We start from the raw sequence: 24685 nt of genomic DNA on the forward strand, positions 1-24685 counted from the left end.
CTGTACATGACAGTATCTTTCTGTCGTGATCATTCATTTACTGCTATAAGCAAAACATTTTTGATGTAGGTAAGTGTATATATATAATGTATTTAAAATGTGTAAATTATAGGAACATAATTGTTTGAATCAAACTGTTGTCTGAATGCTGTCTGTTTTGAGACCACTAGACATGTCACTATAAAGAATTTTTTCTTCTGGGTTGCTCTGGAAGAACATCTATCATTTGTTTATTAAATAAAAAATATACCATAAAAGTTTGAAGGTCAAAGAATCTTTAACTAGTGTAAAGTAGGCTTGGTCATGATTTTCAGGGGAAAAAAGAGAACTAATCGTTTACCTTGTGTTCTGCAGTCAATGTTTTCAGATAAAAGCAGTTGTCCAGTTTTAGCCCTTTGTTTTAGTCTTAAGGAATTTATATTCATATTTAGATACTGTATATCGGCCATATATCGGTTATCGGCTTCCAATGATAAAGAATTATCGGTTATCGACCAAAAATGTACATATCGGTGCATCCCTAATTAAAACGCTAATACATTCAGCACAAAAGTAATCCCTGCCCCTTATGGAGTTAAACTAGCGTCTTATAAAGTGAATCAATTGGCTTGTGCCATATTTCTTATGTCTATGGGTCTGTGTAAGAAACTGAACGCTAATACGCTATTATCACATCTTCGGGTGAAATTCCAATTGCATTCATGTGCCGTACGCACTTAAAGGGTAGGGTAGATCCTGAAGTGCAGGCTCTGGAGGGAGATGAACAGCTGTTTTAGTAAATATAACCATTTAATAATGCATTATGAATACAGTAATAAAAACAACATTGTTTTTCACTTATCTGATAGTTTCATGGGCGCGTTTGGAAAGCTAATTATCGCGTGTGCAAACCGACTGCCTGCAGCTGTGGATTGGCGATTGTAAATTTGTAAATAACATTAAGTTTCTTGGACAGACTGATCAAATCGCTTTATTTAGACGTCAATTTATCATTATGAGTGGCGGGAATTACTTTTGTATTGAAGCTGGTTTTGGACTTTCAAAGATGTGGCGTGTTAGGAAGTGCATTTAAAGCAGTTCTTAATGTTTATTTGAAATAAACCGCCAGTTGACTAGCATTGACTAGCTAAAATATGTAATATGCATATGTTTTGTGCAAATTCTAGTGCACCTTAAAAATTTATTTTACACACACTTTTTTACTATAGTTCTTTTGATAGATCATGCGTCTGTTGAACTGAATTTTTAACTGAAACCAAACATGGTTGATTATTTCCCAAGGTTATAACGTTTGCAGGATTTGTAAAATACACAATGTTGGGAGTAATATCAAAGATAATAGATATTGTGACAGTTAAAGGAATAGTTCACCCAAAAATTCTGTCATCGTTTACGAACTCTCAAGTTCAATTATCGTTGTTCTGTTGAACACAATTTAGTCATTTACTTTATACATTGGGCAGACACCTTAATCCAGCAATTTACATTGAACTCAAGCTGCAAAACATTTACAGCATTTAAAAACTGACACTTGACCTTAATGTTGTAAACACAATCTACCATTGTGTAATTAGTCAAATAAAAAGGTTAATTTTCTTGTAGCCTATCTTTGTATTTTAGGCATCAAATGGTGGACGAGTTCTGATTAAATTTAGGTTGAAACCTAAAGTCTATGTGCTTGCCTTATAAATTCCTAAAATAATTCAGTCACAGAAGAACTTGTATATCTATGGAAAATGTATGAAATATCGCTTATTGCTCCCCGAACTCTTTTGTAAGTCGCTTTGGATAAAAGCGTCTGCTAAATGACTTAATGTAAATGTAAAATTGCTACGTTAAATACTGCAAAAGAATATGCCTGAAAAAGATGGTTTTCCTTCAAAAGAGAAAGTCATATTCATTCAATAATTGAAACATTTCACCCTTTTCCATTAAGGAATTTTATTGTTTAATGCATTTCACAACTCAGGCACTGTGAACGTATCCTTTGAATACTAATGACAACTATATCTGTCTACACCAAAGGACTGTTGACATAAAGGACCTGAGGGGTCTGTTGACCCCTTAAACCCGCGTGTCCGTCTCTGATCCTCTGTTGCTTCTAGCAGTGGTAGAAGGTCATTCTCTTTATAAAAATCAAGCAGATGATTCGTCTTGATTACGCTGAGTGGCAGCGCATCACTGGCAGCGCATCAATGTGTAACGTGCGTTTGTGTGCGTGTGTGTGTTGGAAGAAGTCGCAGATATGAGAAGCAGGACCCTGAGGACAGGTCAAAAATATATTCACATTCTCAAATGCAGAATGATGTGTCCTGTTGGACGTGGGTATAGTTAAAAATGTCCAGGACAAAAACGGCGACCCATGACATAACGTGTCACATTAAGCAAAGGTCAAATTAATCAATTTAGTTCGGAAACACATACACAGGACGTGCCGTTATTTGACTTGATGTGTGTTTCTTGTGTTGGAGCGAGCTGCTTTTTTTCCTGCTGATTTCAACACAGTGGACTTCAATTTGTCAATTCCACTTAATTACGTTCTGTGGCTTTTTTCAATGGCTTTCTCTCGAGCGGAGAGGAAAGGTAATTACAGAGGCCAGATATGGCTGTTTTGTAACACTCATTAACCTAGAGAAATGTCTCGCAGCAGGACCCAGAATGCAATGTGGGCTACCTTGGTTCTAATACAAAAAGATCTTGTACAATTGAAAATAAGCTCAAACAGTCAATAAATATGCAACACTCTTAAACAGGTTTCCTAAAGATAGATTTTTGGAATGTATCATCATAAAGAACATGTTTTCAATTGCAATTTTGTTTCGACTTTGAATTACGTGTCATGAACTACCAGTGGCTCTAAGCCACATTACATCAGAAGAGATATAGACAGAAGCAACATAGTAGTGTCTCACATCAGTCACAACAAAGGTCAGCGGTGACGACCTCGTACCCTCAACTCCCTCAAATGAAGTCAGGGAGGGCTCAACAAACTATCCACAGCTCCTGGAGACTTCGTGACTAAGCCTCATATTAAACTCGAGAGAAAAGCAACCCGAATGAATCAACTGCCTTGCAGAGGTGAAAGAGAAGCTCAGTCTTTTATCGCTGAAAACAGATACCTCATTATTTCTCATTCCCAGAACATCCATCTGCCTCCTTCCACTTGAGCTACATGATTAGTGGTGTATGCCGTGAAAAAAATAAAGAACCATTTTTGCTATATAAACATTTGACATGTGTAGTAAGCTTCTATTTCACAAAAAGGTTTTTTAGACTATTGAAATTATGTGTTTTTTAGGAACCTTTGACTAAATGGTTCTTTGGGGAAGCAAAAATTGCCTACTATGGGAGTCAATCTGAGATCATTTTTGGGCGCACTATCCCTTCAAACAAAAGTTTAGGTTTTGCTCTCCATTCAATCTCAATGTCTAGAAGAAACAATTGAGAGATTGAGGAGATTTTCTTAATAGGGGCAACACATGCAAACGTAAAAATCTAGTTCTTTCATTATATCTCTCCGCATAAATGTTTAGCAATAGTAGGGCTCAGCCTTTAGAGAAGCTACTGGACTCATAAAATAGTATCCAAAAGGATCTCAGTGATTTATCTCAGCGGCCACTGGAGTCTAATTTACCAAACTGTCAACTGGACAGCAGTTCTCAAATGATTGAAGTCATTTTTCAAGGTCTCGCATCTGCAGAATTGACTGTTGCGGCTTGTTTGTGGAACAAAGGGAAGCGCGCCGCCCGTCCGACACAACAGAGCCAACACCTGCGGGGTGCAGAGAGCTGTGCTCAACACAAACACGCCACCCCAGGGAAGCGCAGGAGAGGCGAGGGAGAAAATAGCTTCTACACGCACACAGATTAAAGGAAAAGAGCTCCTGATAGACTGAAAGAGAACATCCATGCGCTCCCAAACTCTCTCTGCTGAAAAATTAATACTGTTAGCTGTTGTTTTTCTCTAAGGGTATTTGTCAAGACAAGCATCAGCATTTTTATTGCTCAAACCTCCTAACACTATTAAAACTTGACCTTATTTGCTTCATGGAATAATGCTAAAAAATCATCTGGCATATTGGAGGAATGCGTTTCCTTTCTTTAAAGGTCCAAAGTGTAATTATTTGGAGGATCTATTGACAGAAATGCAATATAATATACATAACTATATTGGTGCTCAAAAGTAGCAGAATCTGGAAACTAAAAATAGTTATACAATAGTTTACACCCCTGATTCTTAATACGGTATGATGTTACCTGAACAATCAATGACAGTGTATATGTTTTGTCATAGTTGTTTAAGGTTTTTTTTTGTTTGTCCCGAGTCATTAAACTGATCTTCAGAAAAACGATCCATGTCCTCCAGAATCTTAGCTTTTTCAGCATTGCTGGATATGTGACTCATGTCCAACAGTGACTGTTTGATGTTGAGATCCATCTTTTTACATTGAGGACAAGATCAAGAGTCTCATACACAACTATTACAATAGATAGAAACATTCAGTGATGCCCACGAAGGCTACACAATTCATTTTAAGTCAGGTGGTGTAAGCCTTCGAAAATGACAACTGCTGTATATTGTTATGGTTTTGTTTATGCATTTATTTTCTTTCAGTAATGTCCCAGAAGATATAAAAATACACACAAAATTTACACCAAAACCATTTTCACAGGTTTACACCCACCTGACTTTAAGTGAATCGTGTTGACTTCATGGGCATCACTGAAAGTTTATATTGCTGTGATTAATTGTTCAGGTAACATCATACAGTATTAAGTAAACTTTTGCACTGGGCTATTTTTAGAAATTCTGTTATTATTCCACGGTGTGAACTTCATGTGAACATTATTCATGAAATAACTTACTCATGCCAGGACTAAATTACAAATAAACCTTACATTTTCTCAAATTCCTCTTATTTTTCCCAAATTTTCTGATTCTTTAATAACTTTTGAGTAGCACTGTATGTCTTCAGAGGTGTATGAAGACCTCACATTATGAAGCGTTATATTCCTAATTACCTTAGAAGGAGCTATTTCAATCTTCCATTACAAGGAATTGGCCATGTTGTTTTTACAGTAACCCTAAACAGACAAAATTTCTTAAGGTAAAGAAGCGAAAACATGACCACATTTCTGTCTTGTGTCAGCCACCGTAGTGCTTCGAATGGTAGGGGTGGAGTATGCTTTAAATGTGTCCTGAACTGGCCTTTGTTTATTATTTTATACTGTTGTCTGAGGTCTACTTATGACGTTCGCGTGGTTTTTACATTCAAGAACATCAAAACCATTAAGAAATAGGCTACTTTCTACCCGGGTTTTGAGGCCGGCTCAAGAAACGCTCGGTTTTTATGGGCATTGAAGACCTTGAAGTAAACGCCCAATGCTATGATTGGATAACAGTTCCAAAACACAGCAGTGTGCCCTGTGATGTATTTCTGTGTGTCTTGTTTGACAAGCTACGTGCTTAGTAGGAGTCTTCTGTAAACTTTGTTAGACACGTAGGTTACACATAATCAGGACATATAAAGCGATCTCTAACAAAGCAATAGCATCGTACATATATTTTTACTAACGTAAGATTCCGGTGGGATTCAATATTGACGGCACAGCATTGCTTTTTAATCTCAGTCTCTCTGCAAATCCAGCATCGACATGTGCCTTGTTTTCAAAGGAATCCACGGAGAAATGAAGCGAACAAATGCTCAATGTTTTACCTCACGTGAGCAGGAACACACTTAAAAACTTAAACCACGCTCATTATATCAGAATCTGAAGGAATCGACTGGGTTCTTCTTCCACAAACAGGCGCTGCACAATGTTTCGTGTTTGTTGCTTGGTCGCTTTAAATAAAAATAACAGTGAAAGAAAGCCTTACTTTTGCACATATGAGACAGGGCTAGCCGCTCCCGAGAGCCCTTCGCTAAAGTGACAGGGTTGCCAGATCTTCACAGAACACAAGAGAAAAAGAAACCTTAAAATGCGAACTGTTTATATATTTTATAAAACCAAAAAATCTCAAAATCTGCAACAGACCATTTATTATGGTTTCTTAATTCATGACACCCTTAAGTTAATGGTTCTTTGGGGAATCAAAGATGGTTCTTCTGTGGCATTGCTGAGAAGAACCTTCTGTAACATCTATTTAAAAGTGAAGGTTTGTTGTGTTTATGTGTTCTGTATGTTTCTTTCTCAATACTTTCTCGCTTAAAAATAAAGATTCCACAGCATTTTTAGTTTTTCTTTCTTACTAAAAGTGCTACAAAAGGTTCTTTATGGTGATGACTATTCAGGCTCTTGAAAGAACCACTTCTTAGCTTTTTGTAGTGTAAAGAACCTTTTTGTAAAGCGTGAAGCAGTTTCTCGCAAAAGTAATTTCACATGAGAAAATAGTGGCCGTGGCTTGTGTTTTCCATCGCAAGTTGATTGGAAGTACAGAAACACCCGTAGCATTTTGAAATGGAACTGTAGGCGGAAGTGTATTTTCAGATATTGATTGAAGATTATATTGGCACATGAATTTTAAAAAGAGAATGACCAACAATAATAAGATATGTATAATAAACGCCGCAATATTCTTCAAAAATCCGGAATTGTAATTTTTATTCCTAGTGGTTTAAGGTTATTAATGTGCCAAATTAAAGAATGTTCAGTCCACTATAAAGAAACTTCGTTGAAACAGAAAGGTTATGTGAATGTTCAAGGGTCTTTAAGAAACCAATAAGAGTTCTTCTATAGCATCGTTCAGCACCTTTATTTTAAAGAGGTCTGGCAAAGTTGTTCTCTTTGTCATACCAAAAAGCTCATTTGAATTTGCTATAAAAGCCAGAAACACACACACGCTAACAGCCAGCAGGCATGAAGGACACACACTTAAAAGACAAGAATAATTAGGAGTAAATGTCAAGGATATCGTAGCTTGTCACAGAGCTATTATATTACCTGCAATTTTTCACAGCAAAAACAGAAACATAACCTCATCCTATCTAAAAGATAAATACTCTCCAAGTGAAAATGATTTCTGTTGCATCCAGAATAGGCCTATGACAACCAAACATAGATCGTCAATAAAGGATTTAGTAAAATGCTGAAACAAGGTTATGGGTGCAATATCCTTATGATAAATCAGACCAGAGAGGACAGATATAGCTCCCTGTTCACAAACTGCTCCCAGAAGAAACATCATGACCTTGGAGATCACAGCAGACTTGGGAGAATTCCAATAACCGCTGAGCGAATACTTGCGTATGAATACGCGTCACTCCACGACTGCTCACGTTTATGCATCACAATCGCATTGACGCTCTGGGTTTAAATGCACCAGATCCATAATGCATAGCGCAGAGCTTCATTCATTCGTTCGTTCATGTTTCTCAGCAGGACTCGTACGTATCTGACACTGTTAAGATGAGAAACACAGCGGGAGGGGAACGATCAATATCTCTTCTAAGATGCAGGTTTGGATCAACAGAAGTCCCCACGTGCCGCTGTTTTCTATCTGGCTTAGAGGTCACATCAAGCTTATAAGAAAAACGGGAGCTGTTTTTTTAATGGAATGAGGACTTTGTATTACAGTTAGAGTTTTGCATTATTCAGATTTGTGGAAATGTGCAAAATTGTATGTACATTTTTAATTTAACATTAAAGGGATCCTACACCCAAAAATAAAACTTCTGTCATCATTTACTCACCTTCGAGTTTGTCCTGATGAATAAAAAAAACAATCTCTACACTAATTGCTAAAGAGATATATTAAACGTGACATCTACACAAACTCGCCACAATTTGCACTCTACAGACCCACATTAATGTATATTTCCAAGCAAAGTAAAACAGGTTGCATTTATTAAACTTGCACTTAAAAGCAGAGTGAGGGCAAAAATAAAACGTGCTATTGATCAGCCTGAACGAGAGCATCCAGTCACCAGATAACTTCTGAACGTTCGTTTCAGGCTTTATTATTGAAGTGTACACAAGTCTGTAGAAACCAAAGCACTGGTAGAGGGACACCAGAGGATTGTGGGTAATCAGAGTGGGTATGGGCGTTTTTGTTTTGTTCTCTTTTTTAAATAATTTGCTTTAAGTATAACCAGTATATTCTCACTTACAACTTTCCTTGCACTTACAGCCCAAATAAAATAAAAAAGACAAAAAATTGAAAAGATTTGATAAACATTTTCCACTAAAGGCAGTTCCCTTATATATACTGTGATTTTATCTTTCATTTTGTTTACATAAACAAGTTTAATAACATATCGATCAGTGGTTATTTAACAATTTGGGAAAATAATGAAACTAAATCACAAAAAAAGTTGAGACTCTCTTACAGGTAAATAAAAATAACGTTTTCGTTTGCTTTGTTTTCTTTTGGGGTGCAGGAGAAAGTTCAGCGGTTCTTGTGTGGATGGGTGTTTTAAGCAATTTTCCTTTCTTTGCATTCTCTTTGTTTCTCGGTCCTCTCATTTTAAGCTAATACATAATTAGATTCTTACATACAAATATTGACAAAAAAATGGCTTAATCACCAAAGCCATCCAGTCTTTTCAATATCAATGGATAGTCAAAGTCGGTGGGCGGGGGTTCAGGGGGGAGGGATCATAGCTGGCCGTCGCTGCAGTGGGGGTCTTGGCTGTCGGTCTGCTTCTCAGCGTCTTGACTGGGCAGCTCTTTGACCATGAGCGAGGCGCTCTTCTCAGAAAACTCTTCCCCATCTGGCTCCAGGCCTTCCGGACAGGGCAGTTTGAGCAATTCCTCTCTGAGCTGAGCGGTGTGCCTCTGCAAAAATCCCCCGAAAAATGTCAAATCCTTAAACATTTAGGAAGGAACAACACATAACAAAGACCGAACAATGCATGTTTGTACACATTTTGACAGCTTTCTAGTGCATGTTTACATGCCCCAACTAATAAAGAAAGGCAAATTATTATACAAGAATGAATATTTATAACCTGTCATAGCACACTATTTATGAAAGTATTTCTGGGCCAATTAAAAAAAATGGACTCAAACTTTGAAGAAACAAACAAAAATATTCAATGAGAAAGAGGAAAAACATTCTGAAAATCGAAAAAAACTCAAGTGCAAAAAAGTTATTAAATAATACCAATTATTAGCTAATATACTGACTAAATATGAAATACATTTTAAGTGCAAACACTAAAAAGAAACAAAACGGATAGCCGCTTCAAGATCGCTATCAAAAATCCGCTCAACTGATTTTAGTATTGACTTTCTAGTCAGGGAACTGTCAATCCAATCCTCACTAGCTAATGACAATAAAGTGCTCTTAAGTCCCGCCCACACACAATGTTTGTGCCGGAAAGAAAAAAGTAAACTCAATAAGCGTTAACAAAAACAATCAAAAAAATAAAATATTTTTTTAAACCAGACAAAATTTTTGCAACTGAGTTCTTGTGTTTTTCTTCTCTCGTGTATATTTGTGTTCGCTGTGTTTGCATAAATTTTTATTGTCACAAAAATAATAACCTCACAAAAAATGGAGAAAGCAGACTTGCTGATCCAGCGAATTTGCCTGAGTTATAGTGGCTGTGCATGAATTTAAAGACACGACTTTCCAAAAGGGTTTACGGTGCTGACACTCTAATAACACGCTGACGCACAACACGCTGTCAACGTGCTAAATCGACTTAATTCATCTCCTTCAAAACACCTCCGCTAAAACTATATCCTTCAGGAGGATGTCCAGCCGCTGATCCGTAAGTTTAATGTATTTTAAAATACATGTATCTATAGTTTTGGCAGCATTACAGACAGTACATTTTAAACAAGTGAGTATTACCTTCAGCGCAGCAGCGTGGTGAGACATTGTTCGGCCCACTCTCTTATCACTGCTGTACTGCTGAATATCACAGATCCAGCCCTCGCACTGGGCCATAATCTTTGCTCGCTTCAGATAGAAGTGCCGATGAATCACCTGCAAAAACACAAACAAAAAGTCAAAAGTTGTGTATTGTAAAGAACACAAATGGATTAAGCTATGGGATGATCCACAGGATTGACACTCCAGATGAAAATAGTCCAGATGAATATTTCAATGATATCATACTATGTGACCATTGTATTGACACACAAAGAAGACTGATCTCAGACAGACACAAATTTCCTCCCCGATCCTCCACTCAGTCTCTATCTGAATGCGAGACATGAGTAACTCATTCATTTTGCGTTTGGATCCCGTTTCTCTCCACCTACAGTACAGTTATTCTGTTGATCTTTCACTCCATTTTCTGACCAAACGTCATAGAGTGTAGTGGCGCTGAATTTACATCTGCAGACATGAGGAGCTAAGAACCACAGTTTGATCACTCAAGTTTTACGCTCATGTTTTTGTCTCTCAAAACCGTTACATGCACTCGTCACGCTCACCTGTTGTCTTCACTAGAGCGTGTAATCCGTCTACATGTCTGAGTCTTGCACTTTAGCCTGATTGTAAAAACAAGACGCTGTACAGATCAAACTTCTGGGGGGAAGGCGAGAGGGATTCAGGAATGAGTGCGTGTGATCGATGGTCTTGCCAGTGTTGCCATGGAAACCCCGGTGGCTGCTGCACATCGCTCGCTGGCTTAGCTCAACCTCACCGGCCCAGATCACCAGTTTTATATCTCTCTTTTTCACTGTCTAGCTTCATCCATCCTTCATAAATCTATCTTACCCTCAAACACACAAAGGTCACCGGCGAGACATGTGACAGTGTCTCCTGTGATGCTGAGATTGGGAAGAGAATAAATATGAAGGAACATATGCAATGATGTGAGAGAGAGAGGCAATGCAACTATATTTAATGGAAGTCAGTACTAGTGGTCATAAATGAAGGCAAGTGTGTGTGTTTTCCTCTCCCTGCTGACGTCAACAGCCTATCATTTATTACCCTGCTTGACTGACTCTGTGTGTGTGACAGAGAGAGGGCGAGATAGCTACGTGTCCTGCAGTTTATTAAATCGCATGTGTGCAAATCCGCACGGACGTGCTAAACTCTAAACGTCTGTCTGTGCGTGTACGTACGCGTGTTTTAATGTGATGAAAATTGAACATCCGCTCCACGTGTCTGACAAATTCTATTTTCTACCTCCATGTACACGTCACAATTTCCTCTCTTACGACGAATGCTGATGTGTGTGCGGTCATCAGTGGTCGATGAGCAGCCTGGCTCGGTTCGAACCAACCGACAGCACTGGAGCCGTTATTCCTTTGAACGATGCATGGTTGGCATGGAAACAGCCTGTTTTATGTTCGCTTTGGGATACAGGGGTAATGTACCAGCCTCATAACTGCCTGGCGAGGATCCAAACTCACAAATACTTATGAGCCACCGAAATGCCCACAACAGAACCAGAACGACACGGACAATGTCGGTAAGTTAGGTCCTAAATGAAGATGCCATGGAATAAGCTTGTGTACAGAAATAAAGAAAAAAATATTTTATCATTTATTCAAGCTCTTGTCATTTGAAACCTGTATGACTTTCTTCTTTCTGCAAATCACAAGAGAAGATATTTTGAAGAACGCTGGTAACAGAAAAACATTGTCCCCCATTGACCTTCATTGTATTGACACAAAACCAGACACATTTCACAAAATATCTTCTTTTGTGTTCCAGAGATAAAAGACAGTGAAACACGTTTTTAATAACCTGACCCATCCCTTAAGTATGTGCCAGGGTTAAATTGTACATAGCGACATAGTTTCAAAAATGACTATGAGGAGATTACAGTAAAACCGAATGAGGTAAACAAAATGTTTGTAAAACAGCTCTGCACGCTAATCTATAAGTTTTGAAGCACACAGCATAGTTCTGGTGTGATACTGTGCCTTAACATCAGCAAGCAAGATAAAGGTTCACTTCATAATTTGAATTTATTAATGAATCACAACCCTCATTCAATGACGATACTTGCAATTTATATCCTGATCGGATTCCTCGGTCCATTTCCCTCTTCATGAAGGGGGTATTTTTATCTACATTGTTATGTGACTGAGTTGATGAATGCCCTCTGACCTCTTTAAAGCAGGGTGAAGGGTTTCGAATCTGTTCTAGCATTGCCCACTTGACGGTGGCCTGCCGGATGTTTCCATCGTACTCTCTGGAGCTCTGGGTTCCGCTCGGCGTGCCCCGGGAACGCTCGTAACCCGGCTCATTGAAGTAAGGCTCGGTTACCAGGATCAGAGACTGGATTGATACCAGCACCTAAACACACACACACACACACACACACACAGAACAAAGACGCAAGGAACAGGTGAAAAGGTGAAGAGCACACTGGCTCTCTTTGACCTGAGCAGTCCTGTGCCCGTGCCCGATTTCCATTTATTGATCGGCTGGCGGCTAACTGTAGCACTAATCAATGGAGACATTTCTATGAAGTGCTGGCAGCAGTACATGAGCAGGAACTGGAGGAGACAGTAAGTGGGAGAGGGAGAGAGAGACAAAAGGAGGGGAGCCTGTACTTAGATCAATATTACAGGGCAAAACAGCTCCCCTGCCTAATATACAGAGAGGTATGATGGGGAGAGAGAGAGAGAGAGGAGGGGCTCAGATGTGGGCAGATAATTACTGCAGGGAAATCGGTATGGGAATGTTGTAAATGTCTGCTGATGGTGTGTGTGCGCGTGTGTGTAGCAGTATGATGAAATATTCCCTAAAAATTATGAAATGAGATATTTCTGCTGCTTTAGGTCTACCAGAGAAAAGCATCCGGAAAAAAGCATCGGGAGAGAACCTCCACCAGACTAATGATCGGGAGGGGGAACGAAAAGGAAACGGTTTAATTAATACAGAAAGTGACTCACCTGTAGAAAACTAGAGGTGTGAGGGTTCCATTTTTCCTCGGGACGGCCATGCCAGGTGTTCAGGATGCTTAAACACACCTGGCGTCGCGGACGGGATTAGACAAGATAAAGATCATCACAATGAAGAAAAACAAGAACAAAACTTGTAAATAAAATAAAGAAAAATAAAGAACATTCAATGTCAAAGAAGTAACACATCTGGTATACAGATGAATCCGATGGTTTTCAACTAGTGAATAAAAGTGTCTCTTAAATCAAGTTCTGAAGCTTTTGAACAGCCTTGACAATAGAGGCGCATTATTGCAGCCAAAAAACGAACAGTACTGGTTGATCCATAGTGCTTATTGTAAAGGAAAATGTGGCAAAAAAGCAAATAGGAAGCGACACACACCTTGCCATCATTATAAAGGTTTGGATTGAAACGGACACTGTGGCCTCCTGTCGTCTCCAGATTAACCAGAGGAGGGGAGTTCGGGTAATCTTGAGGGAAGTAGACATCAAATTCAAAGCAGCCATTGGCATACGGTGTGTCTGCAGGTCCTGTTATCAACACCTGAGAAAACAAGAGAAGAAGCATCAGTTAAAACAAAGCAAACCCAACGATCAAAGATGACCAGCCTCCAAAAGGCTAAGGCTGAAGAGCGAGAACCATTTTAAATGTCTAACCCACAGAAACTATAGTGAGATATGGAAAATGTTGAAGTGATACAGGCACAGACAAATTTCTTGCCAGCCACAGAGCTAGCGAGCGAGCGAGCGAGCAAGCAAGGAAGAAAGAAAGAGAGTAATGGCATCCAGTGAGGCAACAGTCTCCCTCCACTGCAGGCGGTAGATCTGCACTCAAGCGTTAAGACTGTTTTGACATGACCATTCAAACGCAACACTAAACACACACACAGAGCTGTGCTCTCACACATGCAGGGTTGGTTAAATCTGGAATGCTCAGTTTACTATTAATGTCCATTAAGATTTCACAATAAAGTGCTCAAGAGTCAAGAATGGGGAAGTCTGGCCTGCTGTTAGGGATCAGTGAGGTACCACGGCTCTGCCTGTGGTCAAGCCTGTCTGAGACGTACAGCTGAGGCCAGACACACTGACATTTACACACTCAGAGAAGAGACTGGGTCAAAGGCAGCACTCAAATGTCATTAGGAAGTGTGTGTGCACTCGTGTGGTTAAGCCAATGGAAGTGTAGCTGGGTTTGGCTACAGTTATTTGTCAGTGAACGGAAGTGCTTGAGCAAGTCATGGTCCGATTCCTGATTTAGTAAAGTCTGATTAATTCAAACTGATTCAAACGGAGAGCTTTCAATGAACCAAATAAAAATACAGTATAAAAACATATACAAAGAAAATACATATAGTATACTGTACGCATAATTACAAAAAACTATTTGGACTGTTATTCACATTAATATTACATAGTATGCATTCATTGTTTGAACACTGATATTGATTTTAAAAAAATATAGAATTTAAAGGCAAAAACGGATCCTTTATAATATACTCATTTGTTTGGTAATCAAGTAATAAGCCTTATATTGGTCTACAGTCCATGTCAATCCATTTTGAAATTAAATTGTCAATCTGTTCATGGGACTCAGGGCACACAGGACACGTGTTACAAAAGTTAATTTCATGCCCTGAGTTTAAAAAAAATGTAGGAGCGCACACCCAAAAATTAAGAATACCATGGTCTGTCCAAAGACTAGAATACAAAATAGTAACAATTTCACCATTCAAACACGCATGTGATGTCTGGTGTGTTTTACATACCATGACTTTTTGATTTTCCTGCAACCACATTTTTTAAATCATAAAACCACAAACACACCCAGCATGTTACACGCTTAAATTAGATTTGTGAGAGGAAAGTGTTTGGTTCACGCCATCAATCATTCATCCATCACTGACTGAACCCTATTTTCTCATCATAGCATACAGAGAAAGTTAAAACAACAAACACATCATGTTACATGCTTACGCTGAACAAATGTGAGGGAAACAAGATCGCTATTTGAGGAGGTTTGCTTGTGAATTTATTTTGTAATGCCAACTTGCATTCGGCACACTGGTGGTACAGTCTGCTGCTGTTCAGCCACGCAGCGTGCTCCACTGTGACGCGAACTGGCGTAAACACGCGCCGCTCATGCGCAAGACACAAAAGTAGCGCCGCATTCTCTGTAAATGGCCGGATGGTCACGTTAGCGCACAGCACGCACATACTGTGTGAAGTAACGACGAACGCTCTGTACTGTAATAAAAACAAGTGGGAACATCAAAATATATTTTGAAGTCGCACAAGTAAACTTTCGGGAGCATATGCCACCAATTCTGAGCCCTGTAAACTACAAATCTATGCACATGTGCATTAGATGCTAGCCTTTGGTTATTGTGTTGGGTCTATTTTTACAATTACATTTTTTCAAAGTCCAAAAGAGTTCAGCTGTGAAAGACGTGTCTAGAGAGCACATCCATTCTGCATTATGATTCCACCTCAAGGTTTCACAGTTCAGTGATTTACACATGCACACCTTTCATAAGCTCTGGTTGAAACACATTGGTTCACAAGCGCTGGTTCAACAGCATGATTTGTACATACATTGGACAGCACAATTTTTTTTTATAAATGGTTCTTGTGAATTAACCTCTGAAAGACTCAAGGCGCCTGTTCGTACCTTCATGATGTCAAGGCGTTCTTCATCGCAGCGGACAAACACACTAGAGGATGAGGAGAGGGGGAGGGAGGTGGACAGCGTGACTGCTTCCTGTGCTAATCGTCGGGCGCGGGCGGCACTGTTGGCATCGCTGGCATTCTTTACCTGAGACAGGTAGTGGTAGTTCACCTTAAACACCAGTTTAGAATCCTCATCCTCACACACCATCTCAAACGTGTCTGTGGAGAAAAGTAAACACACACACACAGTTAGCAGAGATCACAGAGAAATACAATAGGACTGAAAGGTGACTCCAAAAACATGGTCTCCACTGAAGGGTGTCCCGTGTAAAGCGGTGTAAACCTGCCTACAGTCATGTCAGGAGAGATAACTGCATCCGTCTGAGGTCTGACTAAATCAGTTTTGACAGACCAAACCTTTTGTCATCAATCAGAGCATAGAGAGGCGAAGAATGACAGCAAGGAAAGCTATTGTACCAGCACAGAGATAACAAAATCCTTCCTCTGATGCTCCATCTCTTTGATGCTCCTTCAAATATTAGGTGCGTTTAAAATCAAAAACAGTAGAGGGACAATAGATCTCCAATAGCTACATGTTATTGTACAATGTGGCATAAATGCAAAAAAAGAGAGAGCGGATGAAAGGACACTTTAGGCATTTCAGAAAAATGATAAAATCTTAATTAACATCAACAATGCGTTAACAGTGCAAAGGTTATGGGTTCGACACCCATAGAACATGCAGTGAAAAACATATAGACGGAATGCACTACAAGTCGCTTTGGATAAAATGATGAAATGATAAGTCATATAAAATGTATCATATTTGATACAATGATTCAATCATTGCATGCAGCAGTGTAATGCAACACTCACCAAATTGTAGTTTCTTCATGGCTGCTGTGTATTTCTCCTCCATCGAGCGCAAGATGGACAGTGGTTTGGGCCTCGCTACTGCCTTTTTACTGCTCTCTGCCATCTTCCTCTCTGACAAACACAAGATGTAAAAAATAAACTTCAAGGGGGCGAAATGAGTGTGTGTGAATGTTTTTTCACAGTAGCCTAAGGGTGCGCTTGAGTAGGTCACATCTTCCATTCTTCTATCTCTAAGACTCACATCCCTGTTGATGCTTAAGTCACCTAAATGCCTGTTTGGTGCTTTGCTTGCAGCTGTAAAGAAAACTGGGAGCTAGTGTTCCTGTAGGTTCAAACATTAAAGCGAAGGGTTTGATTATCCAGAACTGACTAAATAGAAAATGCAGACAGAACTACTTTAAGCCAAATCATACAACCAGCCACATATTTGTGACTTAAGAATTAAAATTGTATTTGACTGCAACTTTGTTTCTTTGATAAATGACGAGAAGCACAAAGTCTTAAGTCGCTGCATTCCTGTTACCCACTTCAGTTTGTTATCTAGGGAAACTGTCAGACTTATGACTAAAGCCACCTGCAGTCCAGCTTCAATTTGGTGAGACATTATAAACCTGCGAATGGAGGCTGGTAGTAGCGCTACAACACAATTAACACTCTATATTTAGAGCTTTATGACATTTCAGATCATACCGTTTGTCAGTATAATTTCTCGCTTTATCTTAAATGTGTGCTTCTCTGAGATAACCACTTTATTGTGTGTGTGCGTGTGTATATTGTGCTCTGTGCGCGTGTTTTATGCAAGTGGGTGTGTATGAACCTGTGTGGCTGTCTATATTCTGAGTGTTTACTTTTTTTTGTTTTAATTTGTATAACTTAAATGTTTGGCTTATAGTCAATATGTTTCATGTACAGCTGCTTTGTAACAATGAAAATGGTAAAAAAGCGCTATATCAAAAAATTTGACTTGACCGTTCATCTGTGGTTGGGGCAGACGCAAGTCCCTCCCCAACAGTCAATCAAATGATCCGAGCTGAAAACATTCATGCTATGGGAATTTGCCTCACATAATCCGTCCGACATCGACAGCTTCATTTACTCTCACCTCTGTCCGCACATTGCCGGGCGATATTGATGGCCGCCAAATTTTCCAAATCGATTCTGAACTACGGAAGCTGCTCTTGACCAATCAGAGATGGTCAGAGCTGTCTCACGGACTTTTTAAAGAAAGACGGAGTACTAATTAAGGAGTCAAACGGGGTGGTAAGCACAACGTCTCACTGCTCTTATCATATGGATTTTCCTTATGGATGGTGACAGCGGAATTGATCCACCTCACTGTGGTTAACGCCCATTTCATCCACACATTCTGGGGAGAGTGAGAACGTGAGATATTAGATACTCTACCTCACCCAGCCCACACCAGGGAATTAGCGGTGGAACAAAGGCTCTCTGGTAGGTCTCAAGTTCCCCTAACTTTGCCCGAGTGGAACCGGCAGAGAGTCTTGTGCTTGCAAGTGCTAATAACGCTACACAGTGGATTTGGCTTATCTAAAGAGTACTGAACGCTAGCCTTAGGAATTGAGTGGGTCATGTCGCCTTTTCTATGGTCAGTGTAGCAGAACTCAAAGTTTGTCGCAAAGTTAATGTACCTGCTTGAGAACGCACTCCGCATTCAACTGGAGGCAGCGTTTAGCTGATATGAATAAGGCAACTGGCTCTGATTCTTAGTGAAGTAACTTTGTGAATTAGTAGGACGTAGATTAAGTCTTGCCAGTGACAGGTGAAACTGCTCAGTTAAAGCTGACTCTCCATTTACTGTTCCTCTGGGGAAAAAATCTGGGTTTATATGAGTCTAAGAGTCTGGCGTCTCCGGTGAAAGGCTGGGCCGAAGAGCCACTTTTCTTTGAGTGACTGTTTGCTTTGACAAACTAAGCCAGAGTCCCTTGTGACCCTCAGACAAGGGCAGAATCTGCATTTTCAGCCCATAAAACCATCAACCATTACTCTCCTGGCTGACCACTACACATTCAGCACAGTCACTTCTATTATGTTAGGTTAAGCACACAAGAAATTATGAGATACAGGACATTATTCGTTTCACCAGTGCTCTTTTTTTTATGGAGAATTTAAATGGGAAACATACATCTAATGGTGTGATAAACTCCATATCTTAAACGTTGTGGTATTAGAGCAAATGTACACAACAAGCTAAAAACTCGTTAGTGTAGGGTATCTGAAGAACCTCATGTATCTCTAAGAAAATATATTTTTTAACAGTGATGAAACAAACTTTTTAAAATTGTATGGATGTTCTCACCGTGGTTAGCTTGTCGTAGATTGGTGGTTGCTGCATACACAATCTCTGCAGTCTTCTGGATGTCAGGAACCAGCAGGGTCAGGCCCTCCGGCTCAGGGTCAGATGTTTCGGCCTTCATAACCCCTTTACCTTTGTCTTTCTTAGACCTGAGGTAAGCAAAGAAACAATAATGTGTGGTCTTTAAGTTTGTGTGCATTTCAACATTGGAATTTGCTTTGCTGTCTTTTGAAAAAAAAAAAGTTAACAGCAGAAACAGCAAAACTGCACGTCCTCCGGAGTTGTCCGCCTCATATGTCCCCGACCCCGAAACAAACACGCACACACCGAGTTCGTCCACAGAGTGGTACACGCTGAATGCATATCTGAGCTGTAGACAGTGACTTGTCCCTGAGTAAACCATTAACAACAACATCCAGCTGGCGCTCGGCTAAGCATGTGCCCTCGCAACATGCATCATTCATTAAGCAGGAGGCGAGAAAATGAAAGTGAGGGGGGCATGAATGTCATTAATGTTCTGTACCTGTAGGTGAAGCAGAGGACAGTAATTATGTTTGTCACGACAGGCACTAGCGGTCTTACGTATACTAGGGTGGAGCTAGGCATGTCTGTTTCTTTCCTGTGACTAACAGCCTGTGGCATTAACCAGCAGCAACACACAAAGACTAAGCCATTTTACCTACTATAAATATCTATTCAAAATAAGTCACTTAAACTTTTCTCACGGTCAAGTCATTCCAAACCTGTATGACTTTTTTCTTTTCTGGGGAACACAAAAAGTATATTTTGAAGAATTGTGGTAACCAAACAACGTTTGCCCCCACTGTATTGACACGAAACATCTTAAAATATCTTCTTTTGTATTTCACAGAAGAAAAAAAGGTGGCACTTAATTTTTCAGTCCTGTTTCTCATGTACATACTGTGTACTTATTACAGTAAATATTATAACTGGGGTCTTAGGTAAGTATACTGTAGGTACCCATACTGTAAAATAAAGTGTATGTTTTTTCAAACGACATAAGGATGAGTAATTTATGACATGATTTTTTTTTACTTATTATTGTGTTATTCCTCTGCAAAAACACTGGTATGGACTTGTGAATGTAACATAAGATGAAAAGGTGAGACAGATCGGGCAAAGCCATTGTTTCTCTGGGGGGATTAGAGACGTGTCACATTGTGAAAAATCATCCAACAGCATCCATCAGTCCTTGTTTGTTTGGTGTGCTGGTGGATGGTGGTGTTAGAGAGCATACGCACCTGAGGCGGTTGGTGTAGGTGTCCACGCAGGTCTTCATCTTGGCCAGCAACATGCCCACAGAAGTCTGACACTCCGTCCGTTCTTCATCCTCCTCTTCCTCTGCAGTATCTCCTGAAAGCGGCAGGAGCAGAGGAACCAGGCTGGTGCAGGTGGAAATGGCCCTCAGTAGCTCCAACAGAGCACGATACAGGGGGACGTGACGCGCCATGTCCAAAACTGCAGGAGACAGAGACAGAGAGAGAGAGAGAGAGAGAGAGAGAGACATTACGTACTGAGACAGGACACTAATAAAAGACAAAGTCGATTACATCTCTTAAATATTGGAAGGACAAAAAGGAAGAGCAGACACACAAGGTTAATAAAATTTTTAACAGAGACGGTTTTGGAAGCATTGTTGGCTTATAAAACGTTTCATATAACTCAATACATGTACTGTGTCACAATGGACATGTCATTGTGCATTCTCAGATGCACGTGTACATCTTCGTAAGGTCAACAAATAAATCAACCACCATTCGTCCAATTTGGCAGGATGTGAGGGAGACAGCGTCCAGGTTAGTGTACAAGGTCATGAAACCTAAATATGACCCCGGACCACAAAACCAGTCAGAAACAGCACGGGTGTATTTGTAGCAACAGCCCACAGTGCATTGTATGGATAAAAATTATAGATTTTTCTTTTATGCCAAACATCTTTAGGATGTTAAGTAAAGATCATGGACCATGAAGATATTTTGTAAATGTCCCACTGTAAATATATCAAAACTTAATTTTTGTGAGTGAATGCAGCAAAATTGCAAACAAAAATGGCCGGAAACTTCGCTTGCTCATGTTTGGTATCTATGTAAATCTTAGAATTTCCACTTCCGGGTTAATCTACTCTCCACAACGTCATAAGAGCGGTAAGCCAATAGAGAATGCTAAACAAACCTGTTTCTTCTCAGCAACAGCATGCTACAGCACCTCTGATGGGCAACCTTAACATTTTCTCAATATTTAGACTTTTTTCACCATCAGATTGCAGATTTTGAAATAGCTGCTAGTCATCTCAGCCAAATATTGTCCTATCCTAAGAAACATTATATACATTTATGAAAAGCTTATTTATTGTATACATCTCAATAAAAAAAAGACCATTATGACTGGTTTTCTGGTCCAGGGTCACATATCTTAAAGGGATAGTTCACCTAAAAATTATTTTTGATAATTTACTCACACATGTCATTGCAAACCTATATGACTTCTATCGTCTAAAGAAAACAAAATAACACATTTTGATGAATGCTGGTGACCAAACAACACTGGCCACATGACTTCCAATGTATGGACAAAAAAAAAACAAAGGCTCATTTCTCAAAATATCTTCTTTTGTGTTTTACAGAAGAATGGTTGTGCACGACACAAGGGAGAATAAATTATTTTTGGGATAAACTACCATTTAAGTGGTCGAAATGAGAGGCCTTTTAAAAGCAGAGACTTAAGTCACGACAAGATATGATTAAACAGAAGCCAACATGTTTTTTTTAATAAAGAAGATTCAGGATAGACCCCCTTCAAATCTCTTTCGACCAGTGATCTGCAGCATGAGGGCTTTTTGTATGTATTTCTTGCGAGGAGAAGGAAGAGGAGAGATAATCCTTTTGTGGCACACCAGAGTCTTAAAGCTAGAACGAAGGCAGTGCGAGTAAAAAATGAGAGGGAGAGCAGGAGATTACGGAGGGTCTTCAAGCAAAACGGTATAATCAGGCTCATATTATCAGCGTTTGATGAATGTAAGACACAAGATCTGGTCTGTATGAGAGCCGAACGCGTCCGACGTTTGGTTTTCTCTTTTATAAAAGAACAGTTTTGTTTCCTTTCTTGTGACATGTGAAGTACGTGTGTGTCTTTCCAAGAAGGAAAGAAGAATCTCAATGTCATGAAAGTGGGCTGTCAAAAGGGTTTCATTTAAGCGCTTGGAGGACGCCGTAGATCAGAGACGGTTGTGTGTGTGTCGTATCTTAATGTTGCTCTGCCTTCCAGATTCTCCTTGTGCTCTCCTCGGTTCAGACTGTTTCTCCTTTACTCTCATCTCATTTACAGACTATCTGATTTACTGCACGCAAACGCTCATCTCTGGCCCTCTCTCTCCCTCATCAGACATTCAGCTCCATGCCGGATTGGGTGGATGATAAACAATGTAAGTGAACACGGAGAGGACGCGTACGTCAGCTCCCTTGTCCTCCGTAGCCATGCCCGGGGAGGACAAGACAGAAGGAGAGGAGGAGAGAACTGAATACATGAGGAGACAAGAAAGGACGAGAAGAGAGGGGGCACGCAGGAGAAGAGGTGGAGGAGAGAAGGGCAGAAGGGAGTTCCATAGATAAGAAGGGAAGAGTGGAGAGAACTGGCGGAGTGGAGACACGAAAGGAGAAAAAAAGGAGAGGAAAAATCAGGAGATGGGAAGTGTGGAAAAGAGGAGACACAAGATGAGAAGAAATCAGATAGAATGAAAGAGTATCCGTATGTGTAAATGTATGTGGGATTAATAATTCAGGCCCCTCTGGGATACACACATTTGTCTGCCATCCACTTTCCGTACAAACACGCACACTCTCTCTATTTCACTAGTCCTAAATGACATCAAAATCCTCTAAGGACATGACAATACCCAATCCCTCTTCCTATGAAGAGACCGAAGGTCACTATATATCTTGACTCGTACCGAGCCTGGGCCACAGTGCTGGATCTTTAAATTATTCTTCATTTGTACCATAAGCCCTTCGTGACCGACCTCTCCCTCGATCCGATCACTCAGATGTCTTAAAGGGAAGATATTAGCCTCATACAGTGTGCCTGTGGAGAACTGGAGCCTCCTACACAGTCAAGAGGAGCAGTCTACAATAAATCTGAAATTGAGACTACTGGAGCTTAAAACAAATCAGTCTTTTCTATCGCCTCACACAGCCTTCCTGTAAAAAGAGAGTAATTGGTGTTCGAGTCTAATAGTTATAGTACGTATCATCTGCACCTCGAACCCCATCCCACAAAAAACAGGACTCTCTGATGTTCTGAAGAAAATAAAAAGGTTTGATATAGTATGCAGCCATGCGCTAACAATCACATTGCAAAGCTCCCTCCCTGGTGTATGCAGAACATTTATGTAATCATTTATATTTTGGTTCCAAGACAAGGCTCGGTACTCATTTTAACGCAGCGTACTTATACAAGTAGTCTATGCAATTAGTTTTTGCCCGTTTGTCGTCCGCTAGGTCAAAATCATTAACCCGACTGCTAAGAAAGTAAACAAACACCTAAACAAAGTTAAGCAATTGTAATTATTAGTGGGTGATACACCTCAGCTCACAATTCGCTACAATACTGAATTGCAGATACAGCAGTACAAAACGAAACAAAAAATATAAAATTTAAATAACATCATTTCAAAACAGTAATGATTTTCAATATCTTTTTATTCCATATGCTGCCAAAATAATACGCAGGGTTTAACTGAACCTCATATAATGTAAATGAATAATTTATTAGGTTTGTCACATTAAAAACATGCATTTTAACTCAAATTTAAATCAAGAAAGGAACTAATGATTATGAAAAATAAATAAATAAAACTAAAATATGTCAGGCAGAAACTTTACATGTCCATAAAAATAAAAAACACAGTTCTTTAATAATTAAATATAAATAATGGTAAACAATTGATTAGCACCCTTTAAAGGGGTCTCATGGTACAAATATGTGTTTTTCTGTGTCTTTGGTGTGTTATAAGTTGCCCATGAATGTATAAGACATAGAACAAAATTTCTATGTATGTAATATCTAAAAGCGAATGCTCACCCAGACCTGCCTGAAACGCCACGCATAACCACACACACAAATCTACGCCAGTTCATGGTATGATTTGACCAAGACCGCCCAAATGTATATGCAAGTAGAGTGGACGTACATGTCAGTACAATTGCTTTGGAACCTGATGTTCCAAATATGGCGAGAGGTGTTACATGTCCGTCACACGCTTGCAATGTGATCAATCACTACGCACTGGATAACTGGCCAATCATAGCACACCTTACCTTTCAGAGCGATGAGCTTGGTAAAAAGTCAGAGAGGCAGGGCGAAGAGGAGATACAAACGTGCACGGCATGCATGGTATTTGGAAAATACGTTTTTAACCTTAAATTATGTATACACATTGGACTACATCTAAAATAAACTGTAATATCCGTTTTAGCCGTGTCATATTACCCCTTTAATACTTTTAATTGGAAAACATGAGCAAAAGCCAGACAAAAAAAATGACAAAAGAAATCTAGATACAAAGTTTCCACCTGACAGCAACAATATGTGGACGCAGGTCATGTGTTGGCTGCTCAACCAATAAGATTAACAGACAAACTAATTTTCTTGTAGTCAATATTATGCATTAATATCTTTAAACCCTCGATGATTATTTAAAACGTGCATAATATATAGTTTGGACCCTTCACATGCCGCCATTCACAAATGCTGTTTGTTTGTTAGGAAACATGCAGTACCCACAAGTAATTTAAGAGCCATGTGTGCGTGACAGCTCTCCAAGCATGGGGCAGAAACTCTTCGTCACCATGACAACAAAGATCTCGAAGACAGGCGTGACAGCACACACCAGCTCCAGCTCAGAAACACACACTCATTCTTGCCTTGTGGGCTGGTTAAAATTTAATCTGCTTATTTACAATGTGTAGGAATGCATAACTGTTTATGACACGCCGAG

At 39.6% G+C, this 24685-nt stretch overlaps 1 protein-coding gene across 4 annotated transcripts in view; it reads right to left on the minus strand.

Annotated features, from left to right (window-relative positions):
- Positions 1-6735: 6735 nt before the first annotated feature.
- Positions 6736-24685, minus strand: part of birc6 (baculoviral IAP repeat containing 6) — a 71772-nt gene continuing 53822 nt past the window's right edge. For all 4 annotated transcript variants that reach the window (XM_079458394.1, XM_079458393.1, XM_079458392.1 and 1 more), the window contains exons 66-74: positions 19935-20151; positions 18676-18821; positions 16359-16469; positions 15484-15701; positions 13198-13359; positions 12807-12884; positions 12016-12204; positions 9799-9933; positions 6736-8774 (exon numbers count right to left, since the gene is read on the minus strand). In XM_079458394.1, coding sequence (XP_079314520.1) covers positions 8595-8774; positions 9799-9933; positions 12016-12204; positions 12807-12884; positions 13198-13359; positions 15484-15701; positions 16359-16469; positions 18676-18821; positions 19935-20151 — 1436 coding nt within the window. In that variant the 3' untranslated portion in view covers positions 6736-8594. The remainder of the gene's footprint in view (positions 8775-9798; positions 9934-12015; positions 12205-12806; positions 12885-13197; positions 13360-15483; positions 15702-16358; positions 16470-18675; positions 18822-19934; positions 20152-24685) is intronic.

This window comes from Barbatula barbatula, assembly GCF_947034865.1.
Source record: "Barbatula barbatula genome assembly, chromosome: 6".
Taxonomy (NCBI): Eukaryota; Metazoa; Chordata; class Actinopteri; order Cypriniformes; family Nemacheilidae; genus Barbatula; species Barbatula barbatula.